This window comes from Schistocerca piceifrons, chromosome X (assembly GCF_021461385.2).
Source record: "Schistocerca piceifrons isolate TAMUIC-IGC-003096 chromosome X, iqSchPice1.1, whole genome shotgun sequence".
Taxonomy (NCBI): Eukaryota; Metazoa; Arthropoda; class Insecta; order Orthoptera; family Acrididae; genus Schistocerca; species Schistocerca piceifrons.
In genome coordinates this window covers 94,397,694-94,415,532 of record NC_060149.1, presented here as the reverse complement: position 1 = coordinate 94,415,532, position 17,839 = coordinate 94,397,694, and the positions used below count along the sequence as shown (strand labels likewise).

The 17,839-nt window shown below is 44.9% G+C and overlaps 1 protein-coding gene across 1 annotated transcript in view; it reads left to right on the top strand.

Moving 5' to 3' along the window:
* Positions 1-17,839, top strand: part of LOC124723022 (retrotransposon-like protein 1) — a 297,803-nt gene that overhangs the window by 210,286 nt on the left and 69,678 nt on the right. The window contains exon 3 of the mRNA XM_047248198.1: positions 16,489-16,712. Within this exon, the coding sequence (XP_047104154.1) occupies positions 16,489-16,712 (224 nt within the window). The remainder of the gene's footprint in view (positions 1-16,488; positions 16,713-17,839) is intronic.

The following is a 17,839-nucleotide window of genomic DNA, read 5'->3' as shown; positions in this document are numbered from 1 at the left end:
TTTCATAAGGGCAGAAACATAATATTAGTAGATATGTGTTACGTATCTTTCTATGGCTGTCTCGTTGTCTAGAGTGTCGGTTGCTGTTTATGCTTTCCAAATGATAGGTCCAAAGTTTTTTTTTTTTTTTGTTTCAGTAAAAGTCGCTGGAATATTGTCGCCATTTGACACTTTTTACAACACCTCTTGTTAAGTAAATGCATTGTTCAACATTTCAGCACAACACAAAGGACATGATAGTTACATTGATCAGGCTCGACAACAACTGAAACTGTTATGGCGCGTTCGGCGCCTAAATTTTCTATAAGTATTACGTGCATGGCTTCCAGACCCTTTTAGAAAAAGATGTAGTTTAAATGACGTTTATTGTGAATGTTTTGTGGAAATAATTATTTATATGAATATTTATGCACCTAATAATTAATAATGAAGGTTGCAAATTTTGACAATAAAGTAAACAGTATCAACTTCCCTTCTTTTTGTTATTGTTGACTGGTTGACTGAATTATCGATGGTAAATTTTATAAAATTAAAAATGTAAATAGAAATTTTGTTTACATAAAAAATAGAGCATAATAATACTATTTTCACTGTTCAAGTGGTTTTTCACACATCTGCGTTAGCAATTGTGATACTATTTTCATAATTCAATATCGCTGTTGCTAAATGGATCGAAAATAAAATTATATTATCAGAAAAATAGTGTTTTTGTGATCAAACATATGCAAAATTATCTTTAAATATGGAATATTTAATTCAAGTATTAAAATTTAATCAAGTCAGACCGAAATTTATACGGAATCGAACATTTCAACTGAAGTACGAAAGTTCTGAGGAGGCAAGATTCATTACACTGTGTCGAAATCCTTATGCCTGGCAGCTGGCTTGTGTTAATACTTCCGTGTGAATGAGCGATGCCGTTCTGTTCAGACAGAAAATTTCACTCTCCTGTTCCCTTACCTTCTTCATTCGTAACATTGTCAAAGACTGCATTAGTATGCCCGAAATTTAGTTTTCCTGAAGGAATACTAGACCTTAAAACGTGTACAACAGCGCTCAAAAACAATGTGGACAACTAAGATATTGCTGCAGTAAAACGACTGGTATCCACTTAAAACATGTCCACCACATGCTGTTTTAGAAATAGGGCACAAGCCGTACATAGTGGTGCAGTAGTTAAGACGCTGGGCTCATCATTAACGGGGTTCTAACTACCTTCTTGCTAAATCGATAAGGCAAGCTGTGAGGTGTTTTCTTTGAATAGGCCGTTGCTGAAATCCGGCCCCATCCTTGTCCAACGTGAGCATATGCTCCGGTTTTAGCTGTCTCGTCGCTAGCGGGACGTTAACTCTTAATCTCCCTTAGTTTCTCACATCATCCACCATAAGTTCAAATGGTTCAAATGGCTCTGAGCACTATGGGACTTAACATCTATGGTCATCAGTCCCCTAGAACTTAGAACTACTTAAACCTAACTAACCTAAGGACATCACCCAGTCATCACGAGGCAGAGAAAATCCCTGACCCCGCCGGGAATACACCATAAGTTTAAGATAAAATTAATCTGGAGGACTGAATAAAAAAAAAACTGCCAATGTCGTAAAATCAGTAACTGAACGACTAACGATGTTAAAAATTATTTCTGGTGGCATAATTCCAGTCAATTGAACGATTTATTTTGTCGTGTGTGGAGTGTGTCGAGGGGTGGGGAAGGGGGAGTGGCGTGGGAGGAGGCGGGATTGACATAGAAAGAAAGAGACGCTACATGTCTGCACTTTATTTCTATTAAGTCACGTACGAAATAAGCATTACAACATCTGAAACGTCCAGACTGTTTGCTTCTTCCACGAATGCTCAATGACATTTCGCTGTAGACGAAAAATTAAACAGTACACAGATAGTGTTGAAATGGACTGAAAATGTATGAACCATTTTCCCATGTTAATCAATATTCCTGGAGTTACTCTACTTTTTGTAGCTCACAAATGAGAATTCGGAAGAACAGGAAAATATGTAATTCGTAAGTACACTACTGGCCATTAAAATTGCTACACTACGAAGATGACGTGCTACAGACGCGACATTTAACCGACAGGAAGAAGATGCTGCGATATGCAAATGATTATCTTTTCAGAGTATTCACACAAGGTTGGCACCGGTGGCGACACCTACAACGGGCTGACATGAGGAAAGTTTCCAACAGATTTCTCATTCACAAACAGCAGTTGACCGGCGTTGCCTGGTGAAACATTGTTGTGATGTCTCGTGTAAGGAGGAGAAATGCGTACCATCACGTTTCCGACTTTGATAAAGGTCAGATTGTAACCTATCGTGATTGCGATTTATCGTATCGCGACATTGCTGCTCGCGTTGGTCGAGATCCAATGACTGTTAGCAGAATATGGAATCGGTGGGTTTAGGAGAGTAATACGGAACGCCGTGCTGGATCCCAACGGCCTCCTATCACTAGCAGTCGATATGACAGGCATCTTATCCGTATGGCTGTAACGGATCGTGCAGCCACGTCTCGATCCCTGTGTCAACAGATGGGGACGTTTGCAAGACAACAACCATCTGCACGAACAGTTCGACGACGTTTGCAGCAGCATGAACTATCAGCTCGGAGACCATAGCTGCAGTTACCCTTGACGCTGCATCACAGACGAGAGCGTCTGCGATGGTGTACTCAACGACGAACCTGGGTGCACGAATGACAAAACGTCATTTTTTCGGATGAATCTAGGTTCTGTTTACAGCATCACGATGGTCGCATCCGTGTTTGGTGACATCGCGGTGAACGCACATTGCAGGCGTGTATTCGTCATCGCCATACTAGCGTATAACCCGGCGTGATGGTACGGGGTGCCATTGGTTACCCGTCTCGGTCACCTCTTATTCGCATTGACGGCACTTTGAATAGTGGACGTTACATTTCAGATGTGTTACGATCCGTGGCTCTACCCTTCATTCGATCCCTACGAAACCCTACATTTCAGCAGGATAATGCACGACCACATGTTGCAGGACCTGTACGGGCCTTTCTGGATACAGAAAATGTTCGACTGCTGCCCTGGTCAGCACATTCTGCAGATCTCTCACCAATTGAAAACGTCTGGTCAATGGTGGCCTAGCAACTGTCTCGTCACAATACGCCAGTCACTACTCTTGATGATCTGTGGTTACGTGTTGAAGCTGCATGGGCAGCTGTACCTGTACACGCCATCCAAGTTCTGTTTGACTCAATGCCCAGGCATATCAAGGCCGTTATTACGGCCAGAGGTGGTTGTTCTGGGTACTGATTTCTCAGGATGTATGCACCCAAATTGCTTGAAAATGTAATCACATGTCAGTTCTAGTATAATATATTTTGTCCAATGAATACCCGTTTATCATATGCATTTCTGCTTGGTGTAGCGATTTTAATAGCCAGAAGTGTATTATGATCACACTATAAAGACTTCAAGGAGTATCTCCATCTTAACGAAGCTCGTTGGCCGCGAAATGCTAGGAAAATCGGAGTCGTGAACAAAGCGAAAAACGTCTGTAGCCTTGGAAACACCTAACTTCCCCGGGCTTGGCCAGTAGCGCTATGCTTTCTCTTGATTGTGAGTTCCGCGTTTAACATTTTCAGGCTCGGTTGCCTATTCCGGCCTTAGGAGGTTCCAAATATCGTTCCTACAAACAAAAACGTTAACGTTTTTTGCTGAATAAACCATGTGCCAAAAAAGTAGAAATTATCTGTACTATGGATAAGTGATTTTTCTGTATGCCACCCTATACACACTGATGGAAATGGAAAGTGTTACGCAGTCAAGTACCAGTACAATATTTATCATACTTTATGGAGGTATTAATAATTTAACAGATATTTAATGATTGAACTTTCATCTTATTTAGAAGTGATGTCAGTTATCAACATGATAACGAGTTTTGACTCCTACGGGCATGAGTACAATCCAACATTTGTTTTGTCATGGAAGCTAATAGCTTCCAAATGCCTTCCTGAAGAATTCCTTGCCATGCCTCAAACACATGCCTTGTCAGTTCTTGAAGACTGCTGTCTGGAAGCTGATATGAAACTATACTCTTCCCATCGCATCCCTTACATGCTCTTATGGGTGGTAAATCAGGCGACAGTTGATTCTGGCTCTACAGTTGCCTGTGGTGTGGTGTCACCAGTGAATGACGCATGAAAACTCGAGATCTCAATCCAGATCCAAGGCAATATAGCCAACGGTCTGTACGAGCTGTCGATATGATGCTCCCGTGTTCCTTAAGCCAATGATTGGACCTTTCCCAAAGTCTGAAAGATGACGATAAGCTGCACGTGCACGTCATCCAAGTACGTCGCGTTGCGACCTCAATCTGACACCGAGTCTGATGTCGTAGTGCTGAGGCACTGGACTGACATTCGGGACAAGCCGGTTTTTAAATCCCAATTGTTAAGCTTCGTCAGAGTATTTAAATAACAATCTGTAGACTTGGTGCATACACTGAGGTGACAAAAGCCAAGGCATACCTCCTAATATCGGGCCATACCTCCTTCTCCCCGCGCAGTGCAGTAAGTCGACGTGATAAGGGCTGAACAAGTCGTTGAAAGTCCCCTGCAGAAATATTGATCCATGCTGCCTCTATAGTCGTCCATAATTGCGAAAGTGTTGCCGGTACAGGATTTTGTGCACGAGCTGACCTCTCGATCATGTCCCGCAAATGTTCGATGTTATTCATGTCGGGCAATCTGGTGGGCCAAATCATTCTCTCGATTTGTCCAGAATGTTCTTCAAAGCAATCGCGAATAATTATGGCCCAGTAACATGACACATTGTCATCCATAAAAACTCCATCGTTTTTTTTTTTGGGAACATGTAGTCGTTGAATGACTGTAGATGGTCACCAAGTACCCAAACATAATCATTTCCAGTCAGTCATCGCCGGCCGGTGTGGCCGTGCGGTTAAAGACGCTTCAGTCTGGAACCGCGTGACCGCTACGGTCGCAGGTTCGAATCCTTACTCGGGCATGGATGTGTGTGATGTCCTTAGGTTAGTTGGGTTTAATTAGTTCTAGGTTCTAGGCGACTGATGACCTCAGAAGTTAAGTCGCATAGTGCTCAGAGCCATTTGAACCAACCAGTCAATCATCGGTTTAGTTGGACCAGAGGATCCAGTCCATTCCATGTAAACACAGCCAGCTTCATAATGGAGCCACCACCAGCTTGCACAGTGCATTGTTGACAACTTGAGTCCATGACTTCGTGGGATCTGGGCCACACTTGAGCCCTATAATCAGCTTTAAACAACTGAAACTGGGACTCATCTGACCAGGGCACGGTTTTCCGGTCGTCTACAGTCCAACCGATATAGTCACTAGCCCGGAAACGGCGATGTCGTGCTGTTAGCAAAGGCACTCTCGTCGGTCGTCTTCTGACATAGACCATTATCCCCAAATTTCATCGTACGTTCCTAATGGATACGTTCATCGTACGTCCCACATGATTTCTGCCGTTATTGTATACACTGTTGCTTGTCTCTTAGCAATGACACCTCTACGCAAACACTGCTGCTCTCCGTCGTTAAGAGAAGACCGTCGGCCACCGCTTTGTCCGTAATTAGAGGAAATGCCTGAAATATGGTATTCTCGGCAAACTCATGGCATTACGGATCTCGGAATATTGAACTCCCAAACGATTTCCGAAATGATATGTCCCATGCGTCTAGCTTCAACTACGATTCTGCGTTCAGTCTGTTAACTCCTGACATGCGGCAATAATCATGTCGGAAAACTTTTAATGTGAATCACCTGAGTGCAAATGATAGTTCCTCCAATGCACTGGCCTTTTATATCTTGTGTACCCAATACTACCGCCATCTGTATATGTGCATATCGCTATCCCATGACTTTTGTGAGCTCCGTGTACTGGGGAGTATGACCATTTGTAAGTATTTTTTCTTTTAATATGCGTTCTTTTATCTTCGCTTGCGTCATGTATGAAACGTTTGTGCACACCGCGCAGCACAGTGAAATGTCAAAGTTCTCATCCACATGAAGTGTTCTAATGAACAGAGGATTGATGAACTTGCTATTACCTTTTATGGCAACAAAATTAATTATTCTGCAGTTGCTTTAGTGTTGGAAGAACTCTGGTATTATAAGCCTAATTTGGATGATTTAGTGCGTCAGTTTAGGGACGCTTATAGAGAATATGTATTTATGCCAAACGGTATAAGGTGTGCAAACAGGTACTTTGATTTTAGGCAAGGCCGTTATTGGCCATTGTGGTACAATTATTAGAACCTCAATAAAATTACCTCAGAAGTCATACCTCCGACGCATGTCTGTCAATGTTCTCAACACAGCTAAATAGCTGCGGGATCCACAACATGCGACGGACTCCTCAACACCTTTGCATAGCAACAGCTTCAGATTCTACGTGTATTTTCTAAATCACTTCAGAAACCTGTCGGTATGCTTTCTGTAGCAAATCCATTTACGGTTTCCTTACGCATCTTTTACCAAAGGAGTTTCTGCTTCGTCTCTAGTAACATCGATATCGACAGCACGTAATAATAAAGCAAACTTTCTTCCCCCAAAACTGGCATACTGCTACGCAATCGAGGATTTTCCTCGTAATTTCTTTGAATACAGTTTATTTTTAAAAGTCGAAATTCCGTGTCGGTTACGTAACTACACAAATGATTGCAGTGCCTTTGATGCCAGAGATGAGTGCACGCTGGGCTGGGAGTGAAGCGAGGCGGCGCGTCGCCTGCTTGGCACCTGTCGCTCACACACGGGCCAACTCTTTCTTTCTGCCTGCAGGTTTAAACAATATGTAGAATAATACCAACCTAGAGACTGTGACGCTGTAGGGAAGCACATACGAGACGATGGTGCAAGTTAGTGTACGCTAAGTGAACTTTTTACAATTACTGAAAAGCTCAACTGGTTGTATCACAACGATGGTACTTTTTCAAAAAATCGTCAGTGTTTTCACTTCCCCTCTTGTTTGAAACTGGGCGTAGCAAAACTGTCGTGGTCATTACCCGTCAGTTAGTACACTACTGGCCAATAAAATTGCTACACCACGAAGATGACGACTTTGATAAAGGTCGGATTGTACGCTATCGCGATTGCGGTTTATCGTGTCGCGACATTGCTGCTCGCGTTGGTCGAGATCCAATGACTGTTAGCAGAGATGGGGACGTTTGCAAGACAACGACCATCTGCACGAATTGTTCGACGACGTTTGCAGCAGCATGAACTATCAGCACGGAGACCATGGCTGCGGTTACCCTTGACGCTGCATCATAGACAGGAGCGCCTGCGATGGTGTACTCAACGACGAACCTGGGTGCACGAATGGCAAAACGTCATTTTTTCGGATGAATCTAGGTTCTGTTTACAGCATCATGATGGTCGCATCCGTGTTTGGCGACATCACGGTGAACGCACATTGCAGGCGTGTATTCGTCATCGCCTTACTGGCGTATCACCCGGCGTGATGGTATGGGGTGCCATTGGTTACACGTCTCGGTCACCTCTTATTCGCATTGACGGCTCTTTGAACAGTGGACGTTACATTTCAAATGTGTTACGATCCGTGGCTCTACCCTTCATTCGATCCCTGCGAAACCCTACATTTCAGCAGGATAATGTACGACCGCATGTTGCAGGTCCTGTACGGGCCTTTCTGGATACAGAGAATGTGCGACTGCTGCCTTGGCCAGCACATTCTCCAGATCTCTCACCAACTGAAAACGTCTGGTCAATGGTGGCCGAGCAACTGGCTCGTCACAATACGCCAGTCACTACCCTTGATGAACTGTGGTATCGTGTTGAAGCTGAATAGGTAGCTGTACCTGTACACGCCATCGAAGCTCTGTTTGACTCAATGCCCAGGCGTATCAAGGCCGTTATTACAGCCAGAGGTGGTTGTTCTGGGTACTGATTTCTCAGGATCTATGCACCCAAATTGCGTGAAAATGTAATCACATGTCAGTTCTAGTATTATATATTTGTCCAATGAGTACCCGCTTATCATCTGCATCTCTTCTTGGTGTAGCAATTTTAATGGCCAGTAGTGCAGTATTAAGTGAGACAGCCTGGGCTAGCCCGATTGATAGATGGTTAGCCCAGGGGTCAAAGAGGAACCAGTGGCTGCTGCTCCGGATACGCCCACGTCGTGGCGCGTCCAAACTGTACTCGCAGCACTGCACTGAACCTTTCTAGCACTGGCAACAGTGTGGGTGATCAACTGTGCTCCACGCATCACAGGCGAACACGATCCACAAACTGACCGTACATCAAAAGAAGCGGTCCGTTCGGGAGCGTTGCAATAGGACGCTTTTCAGGGATCATCCACGAGCGCATTTTACTGAGTGCGTGCTTTGGACTCGTACACTGACGCTGGTGTCACTGGATTAACTAAACGCGTACTGAGTGAAACCGCACTGAACTATTCATAGATCTTTACAAAGAAACATGGGCATTTTGGAGCTTCGAAGGCAATTACTTTCACACAAAAAACAGAACGGATACCTAGAAGTGGTTCGCAAAGTGATATGTGATGTGGAGTGGATAAAGTGATGAACAAAAGAATCTCATTGTCTTATTTGATCTCTGATGAAGAGTTGTATGTGTATTAAAACGCAAATATACACTGCCTGGCAGAAAAATAAAACTAAATGAAACTTCACGAGTTGAGAGGGTATGTAATACCATTTCAGTGAAAGCAATATGGTCTCAAATTAACAAAGAGAGTGTCTGTATGATCTCACATATCAATATGATGTGCACCATCTCTGTCCTGGATGCATGCACTGATTCTGTTGCGAAAAATGACTAAAGTCGTTCTTTTCCTCTCCTGAGTCAAGTTGGCGAACAACTCTTATAAGTGATCTTTAATATCCTGGATACTGGCATAATGACGAAGATGACTTCCGAGCTGGTCCGACACGTAGTGTATCTGGGAAAGATGAGGCGATCTTGATGGCCACTCTAGTACCTCAACATCCTGCAGACAGTTGGAACGGTAGGTGTGTGTGTGTGTGTGTGTGTGTGTGTGTGTGTGTGTGTGTGTGTGTGTGTGTGTGTGTGTGTGTGTGTGTGTGTGTGTTCAGAATGCAAATTTCTAATGCCCAACAGAGCGAACTTGAACTGACTCGAAAATACGAAGAGAATGATCTCATGACACACACTTTCATAAATTCAGTGCAGTGAAAAGAAATGACAGCTTGCATATGTAATATGCTTCGGTAGCACTAAATGAATAGGTTTGTGAATGCAATAGATTACATTTAACATGTATCAGCACTCCGCTTACAGCATAGAGTTGCGCAAAGGGACTGTCTGTGTCCGTGAACACATAAGTTCGGAATGCGAAATGCGTATATTCTGATTCCTTGAAAAATTAATCTTACAGTTCAGGAAAAGTTAACATCGAATAATTTACAATCACACAGACTTACATTATCGACGAATGATGCAGTAACCAACTTCCAAGCATTTAGTGACAACTGTCTATTGCAGTGTACGGAAACATACGACTGTTTACCTACGCGCTGAGTAACCCAAGCAAGCATTCCCAAGCTATTGTCGCCACGTAAAACAAGCCTGAATGATACGCGCTGAGTTCACAATCAGTAAACAGTTGGTCTCACACAATCTTTATGCACTGCAGTGTTTGCTCAACAAAGTAGACTTCGGACAGACGAAAGCAATTTCCTCCTCAGCGTCAGAAACACAACGCAGTGCCTCTTCCTCTACACTATACCAACCCGATACCAGAAATGACCAAGGGTAATCGTGAATTACTTCCAGAAAGAGGAAAACCACATGTTACTCACCCGCGAACGAATAGCATTGGTCGAAAGCAAGGGACTTACGCTTGGCACAAGAGGTAGCTAAAGAATATATCGAAAGTGGTTAGAGTAAGGTCTCGTAGATTATGCCAAACATAAGCATCGCGATGCACAAAAAGGTAAAATATAGTGCAAGGAAACGAAAGTGATGAGTAACAGGCAGAGACACGCGCCATGCGTGGACGGGCATTTTTATATTGAAAAATGTCACTACGTTACTGTCGTAATTCGGGTAACACATGCAGCCGCAGGATGTTCGTGACATATCGTTGTGCCGTCATAGCTCCTTCAGCCACCATCAGCCGTGGCTTGAAGTCATACCTGATGACTTCCCAAACCATGTCAGGAGTAACACAACTTTTCCTCTCCAAAACACTGGATGAATTGGGCCTTCCCCAAGTCACCCCCATACTCGCCGACGATTATCATCTGCTGTAGTGCTGAACCGCAACTCATCCCTAAATGCAGTTCGACACCATTCTTCATGCTTCCCGGTCAAGGAACCGTGCCAGACAGAGTCATTTGTGTTGTGGTGTTAACGACAGCCTAGGCATGGGACTGTAATTCCCCAGACCGGCTGCTGCCAGTCTCCAGCCAACGGTGCGGGATTACGCAGAACGCTTCAGGGAGTCCAGTGCTTGTTCTCGGATAGCAAGTGCGGGTGTGACGGGTTTACGATGTGCTTGGTGCACAATACGGCGATCTTCCTTTGTGATCGTCAGACATGGCCGACCAAAATGTTGACTACATGTATACCTGCCCTCACAATCCCGTGCGATCCGGCATCGTGCCACTGTCCCATCCGAATGAAACACAAATCGTGTGCAACAATACTGTGCTACTGACTATGGGATACGATAGAAGAATAATTTTGAATCTTACACGGATGAAGTAGAGATGATTCATAATGACATGGACTCGACAGTGATGTGCAATACAACGACAATGGAGGTGAGTATGAGACAAGATAAGATACGCTATCTGATCCACACTACCTCACCTAAAAAGAGAAGAACCTGGAAGATTTGTTCGGGTGTAAACGTAACTGCGTACACATACACACTATGGAGGGGGGGGGGGGGGGGGATTGTATGTAAATGCTTAGAGTTGCAGCACTCTGTGGCACAAATCGAGCAGCCAGCCAAATGGAGACGCACAACAAGGCCGCTTTCAGACACTGCCGGATGCTGATAATACTGCCGCACACGAGTAAACGGCATCTCCGTGTCCTTCACGGCGATCACTCAACATCTGACGCTGTTCATACCCCTTATATACCCCACCAGGACCGGCAACAACACTAAATACAAACAGCCCTAGTACACTCTGGTGGCCGCTCTACCTGCCACAGAGTGCGCTACAACTCTAATCGTTTACATACAACTCTCCCTCCCCCCATGGCGTGTATGTGTACGAAGTTACGTTGACGCCCGACCATATCTTCCAGGTTCTTCTCCTTTTTGGTCAGGCAGTATAGATCAGATAGCGTATCTTATCTTGCCTCATACTCACACCATTTTCGTCCTATCGCCCAACATCTCTGTCGAAATCCATGTCATTCTTGATCATCTCTACTTCCTCCACATAAGATTCAAAATTATTCTTCTATCATATCCCATAGCTAGTAACGCAGTATTGTTCCACACCACTCTCATCCATTCAACGACAGCCAACTCCGCTTTATTCCTAATAGAAACTCCAGGAACCTCACACATCTACAATTTTCCACTGTTTTATAAAGTTTTTACACTAAGCAAGCTGCATTTACATTCATGTGTTAAGACATTCCTATGAAAACTGAAAATTAGGGATTCCAATAACTGGGCAGTCTGTTAAATAATATATTATACAAATTATACAAATATATTATACAAATTTTTGCGAAGATTAAGTAGGAAACTTTTATTGGAGGACATAGATCAATTTTCTGCACTATTACAATTACGTGATAGTCCTAACAAGAGTTCCCAATCTCTCTTTTACCTGCGAGGTAGAGTTAAACTTCAATGTATTTTTCGGATCAGTTTTATTTTTACCACCCTGTAGTACAGAAAAAATAATTAAAAGACCATTGAATTCAATTTACTGTTTTTATGCATCAATCCTGAAGTGGATAGGCTGCTTTGACTATTAAGGTAGCCTACACGCAATTTCGTTTGTTGCATTTTTGTTTTGTACAACTTTGGTTTTCACTTAGAAATAGCACCTCTGCATACACTGACGGAAAAAAATCACACCACCATGAACGAGTTAGGCTACATAAACGAAAGTTTTCGAGCGTGTTTCTAAGCTGAAAGATGATGTCTATCGAAATTACGCATCAAAAAAAAAAATGGCTCTGAGCACTATGGGACTTACCTGCTGTGGTCATCAGTCCCCTAGAACTTAGAACTACTTAAACCTAACTAACGTAAGGACATCACACACATCCATGCCCGAGGCAGGATTCGAACCTGCGACCGTAGCGGTCACGCGGTTCCGGACTGCAGCGCCTTTAACCGCACGGCCACTCCGGCCGGCAATTTCGCATCAGTTGCATAAGAGTGGAGCTAGTAGTGCCACTGTGACTATGCAAATAAAGTTTGCTTTATGTACACGATGTAACGGTAGTGAGCGTTAGTTACCTTCGGAACGGGGTGAGTTGATGTTAGTCAAGAATTCCTTCAAGGTGACAAAGCGCCATTACCAATAGCTCACTGAATTTGAACGAGGTAGTGTTATAGGGCTTCGAGAAACTCGATATTCCTTCTGCGGTATTCCAGATAGACTTGGCAGGAATGTAGCCAATATACATGATTGCTGGACACGAGAGGGAAGAGCATCGTGTTCAGCGTATGACTCCAGCGCCTCGCATAGCCTCTGTAGCAGCAATCTGAACAGCAGTTGTCACCACAGTGACACAATTAACTGTTATAAATCTGTTTCTGCAACGACAGCTTCGAGCCAGACGCCCTGTGGCTTGCATACCAATGACTCCAAACCACCGTCATCTGCGGCTTCAGTGGTGTCAAGAGAGAACTCATTGGAGGGCAGGATGGAAGTTTGTTGTGCTTCCTGACGAAAGCTGGTCCTGCATCGATGCTAGTGCTGACCGCGTGTTGGTTAGGAGCAGGCCAGTTGAGGGCCTGCAACCATCGTGCCTGCGTGCTACACACCCTGGACCTACACCTGGAGTTATTGTCTGGGGTATCATTTCGCACGAGAGCGGGAACACTCTCGTGTTTATGCCACGCAACCTGACTGCAAATTTGCACGTCAGTCTGGTGATTCAACCTATTGTGCTGCCATTCATGAACAGCATTCCGGAGGGTGTTTACCAACAGGATAACTGTCGCCTCCATACCGCTGTTCTAACCCAACATGGTCTACGGACCCTGAAAATGTTGCCTTGGCCTGCTGTCTCTAATCGAGCACATATTGGATATAGATGACGTGTGACGAGGGCCTTCCGTCGGGTAGACCGCTCGCCTGGTGCAAGTCTTTCAATTTGACGCCACTTCGGCGACTTGCGCGTCGATGGGGATGAAATGATGATGATTAGGACTACACAACACCCAGTCCCTGAGCGGAGAAAATCTCCGACCCTGTCGGGAATCGAACCCGGGCCCGTAGGATTGGCAGTCTGTCGCGCTGACCACTCAGCTAGCGGGGGCGAATATTGGACATCATCCCCCAACATCTCCAGCGTTATCCACAAACAGCATTGACCGTCCCTATATTGACAGACCAAGTGCAACAGGGACGGAAATTCAACCAAGAAACGGACATGCGACTCCTGTACAACGTAATGCATGCACGTTTGGATGCTTTCATTCAACATTCTGGCAGCTACACCGGATATTAATGTACCAGCATTTCATATTTGCAACGGCTTATCTCGCGCTTGCATTAACCTGTGTTCTTGCAATGTTAATCACTTAAATATGTTACCTTGACAAATCTATTCCGGAAATTTCATTACTCTACATTAATTATTTCTCGGTATTGCAATTTTTTTCTGTCGGTGTATATCGCTTAAAATACGGCCTCTGCATCGACCATTCAAATCATTCTTTTTACACTTATCCGAGTACTATAGTTCAATTCTTTTATCTTGGCGATTCGAGCATGCCCGCCCAGACGCGGGAGATTGCTGCGTTGCCAGTTGCACGCGCCAAGAGAAGCAGCGCCATAGTTGAGTTCGCACGGCCGGATTAACCCTTTCGCTGCTACAGAGACGTGCTCCCCGCATTCCGCGCTGTGGGCGATTTTGTCATCACTGTACTGCTCGCCTGTGCAGACACATGGTGTTTCGACTGCTTTGACACACTTTATCATTCGATTTCACAAAAACTATTTGGCCCAAAAATTTGATTTTTACACATCTTCTTGACTGATACCTTCCCCCCATAAATGACTTAATTTTGTTTCGATGTTCAACGCAGTTATTGTGCAGCATTAGATGTTGTAAACCATGGCACGAAATTTTGAAGAGTTTGCAGAGGTAAAAGTCCATAGTGTATACTTTCCGTACGGTCGATTTTAGTTGCCACTAGAAATTTCAAAAAATTACATTCAAACGAATAACATTAATGAAGTAAGACAATTCGATATTGTTTTTAAATAAAGAAAATACTAAGCACCGAACACGGTTTGAACTCAGCACCTTTTTCTTTTTTTTCATTGTTGATCGTTGTGTTCGGTCGTTGCGGACGTCGCAAGACATCTTGTTCAAGTTCGGTGGTTGATCCTTGCACTCAGTTTTTTATTACAGAGGCCAACCGGCTCTGGCCGAACGCGCTGAGCTACCGTGCCGGCGCACCTTTCGCTTGGCAGCCCAACTCTTTCAGCATTACGCTAACGCAGCTCGTCATTCAATAAGCCTCCCGGAGGACTTTAAAATATCGCGCAAAATACCGACAAACACTGTTGGTATAACTATGAATTACTCACGTTTCGTCGAAGTACAATACGAAATAAACAATTACCGCTGTTCTTTATTGCGAAAAAGCGGTTAGTGAGAATGATACAAACACCTTTCCTTGCTATCTCCTGAATTGGGAGGCTTATTGCTTGTTTGGTTTTATTAATTAATAGAATGTGAAGCAATTGGTATAAAGAATGCTTTTTCCAAACTTTCTATAAAAGAAAGTCTGCTATCAAGACATTGCTTTTGTTCAATTACTTTATTCATGACGGAACGTTTCTAAAACTGAAAACACTCGTCCGTGCTCTGCACTGCAGTCGAGCTCTGGCAACGTCGTTCTCTGTTCATTGGCTGGTAGGCAGTTACATCTCTATCACAAAAACTTTCAAGAACAGGTACACTGGAAACTCCGCTACCACCTCTTACAATGGCAACGGTGAACCATCTGTTTCCATGTGAAAAAGTGTCGTTTATATCCTAGCTGAAATTAAGAGAACATCCAAAAAATACGCAGGGTCCATCGACGAGGGCATGGGCTGCACCACTTGTAGTGTTGGCAGAAGAGCCAACACCGTGTTTCTAGAGGAGGCCGAAATGCACGCTTTTAAGCTCACGCAGATTGGCGTGAGGTCTGGAACAGTTAAAGGATTTGAGTCTAGTAAATAAAGTACGTAGCTGTTGGAATACTTAACTTTAATCCACAATTGGTGAACATCTCTCGTTACTGTACAAGCTTCACAATATTAATTATCAAATGCTATGGCGCCTTGCTAGGTCGTAGCAAATGACGTAGCTGAAGGCTATGCTAACTATCGCCTCGGCAAATGAGAGCGTAGTTGTCAGTGATCCATCTCTGGCTAAGTCGGCTGTACAACTGGGGTGAGTGCCAGGACGTCTCTCTAGACCTGCCGTGTGGTGGCGCTCGGTCTGCAATCACTGACAGTGGCGACACGCGGGTCCGACGTATACTAACGGACCGCGGCCGATTTAAAGGCTACCACCTAGCAAGTGTGGTGTCTGGCGGTGACACCACACCACTCTTCACTGGAATGCGATTCTTCTTGTCTCCTGATGTTGTTGTAAGTTCAATATTTTCTATAGTTTTGTAGACAACTGTCTACAAAACTATAGAAAATATTGAACTTACAACAACATCAGGAGACAAGAAGAATCGCATTCCAGTGAAGAGTGTTGCAGCCCATGCCCTCGTCGATGGACCCTGCGTGTTTCTTGGATGTTCTCTTAATTTCACCGTTGCCATAGTAAGAGGTGGTAGCGGAGTTTCCAGTGTACCTGGTCTTGAAAGTTTTTGTGACAGAGATGTAATTGCCTATCGTACTTATCATATGTTTGAAATTGATAGTAAAGGTTTTGGTAAATCAGCTTATGACTCAACATCTCCTCTTGTCTTGTATACATGTAGTAAGAGAAAAATTAATCAAAATGAGTCTGTATTTACTTGGGTTAAAGGTAAAGCTGTATGTGAACATGTAAAATTTGTAGCTTATAGTACTTTATATTTCCATAAATAAAGATCTGTAGCGTCAACCATTAACTGGACAAGGGTGCATCTAGAACCGGAGGCTCAAGGATGCAACAGTTGTGTTATGTAAACACTGTTATCTCTTGGCGTTGGCGGCGCGCCAGCGGGGATGCGCACACCTAGTTCTGTCGTAAATGACGCGCACTTTAGTAAGTTAGCTTCAGCGCTACAAATTTGTTTGCAGGAGGAGAACGAGGAAGAGGGTGAGCTGGAGCAGGAGCAGGAGCACGAGAGCGACGGCAACGGCACGGTGGCGGAGAACGCGCGGAACCAGCAGAAGATGTCGCGGGAGCTGAGCGGCGAGACGGAGGACGGCGAGGAGGAGGGGGAGCCGGCGGAGCGCATCGCGGCCGAGCTGGTGGCTGCGCACCGCGTGCACGAGCTGTGCGCGCGCGTCGGCGGGCCCAGGTGCCGCGCCGGCCTCTGCTTCCGCGACGCTAGCGCCAGCCCCAGCCCCCCGCCGCGCGTGCGCGCGCTCTTCCAGCTCGACGAGGTCCCCGAGCCCGACGAGTACCACACCCCTCCCGACCCTAACCACTCGGAGAACGGCTCTGCTCGGACCGTTGCTAGCCCCCTGGCGGACGCCGCCGGAAGCGCGAACGTCACCCGCCCAAAAACTGAACCCGCCCCCGCTCCTACAGAACCGGACGTGTGCGCTCCTGTAGGCCATTACCCACCATTTCCCGTCGGAGGTAACCTGGAACAGTTGCTTTTAGAGGAGCAGGGAAAACGTTCGAATGTCTGTGGTCGCGTTTCGAACGAAACGGTGAAGCAACCCGTTGACGACCAGAAAGCAGACACAGCGTACCTCGTCTCCAACGTAAGTATCGCAGTTCTGTGCACCCATTCGTAAGTTTTCTTTCCGAAATAAAGCAAATTTGACAGCTCTTGCTAAATCTTCCTCAATTTCAATGACACCAAGAGCAAAAAATACACTACTGGTCATTAAAATTGCTACACCACGAAGATGACGTGCTACAGACGCGAAATTTAACCGATAGGAAGAGGATGCTGTGATATGCAAATAATCAGTTTTTCAGAGCAACTCGAGGTTGGCGCCGGTGGTGACACCTACAACGTGCTGACATGAGGAAAGTTTCCAGCCGATTTCTCATACACAAACAGCAGTTGACCGGCGTTGCCTGGTGAAACGTTGTTGTGATGCCTCGTGTAAGGAGGAGAAATGTGTACCATCACGTTTCCGACTTTGATAAAGGTCGGATTGTAGCCTATCGCGATTGCGGTTTATCGTATCGCGACACTGCTGCTCGCGTTGGTCGAGATCCAATGACTGTTAGCAGAATATGGAATCGGTGGGTTCAGGAGGGTAATACGGAACGCCGTGCTGGATCCCAACGGCCTCGTGTCACTAGCAGTCGAGATGACAGGCTTCTTATCCGCATGGCTGTAACGGATCGTGCAGCCACGTCTCGATCCCTGAGTCAACAGATGGGGACGTTTGCAAGACAACAACCATCTGCACGAACAGTTTGACGACGTTTGCAGCAGCATGGACTATCAGCTCGGAGATCGTG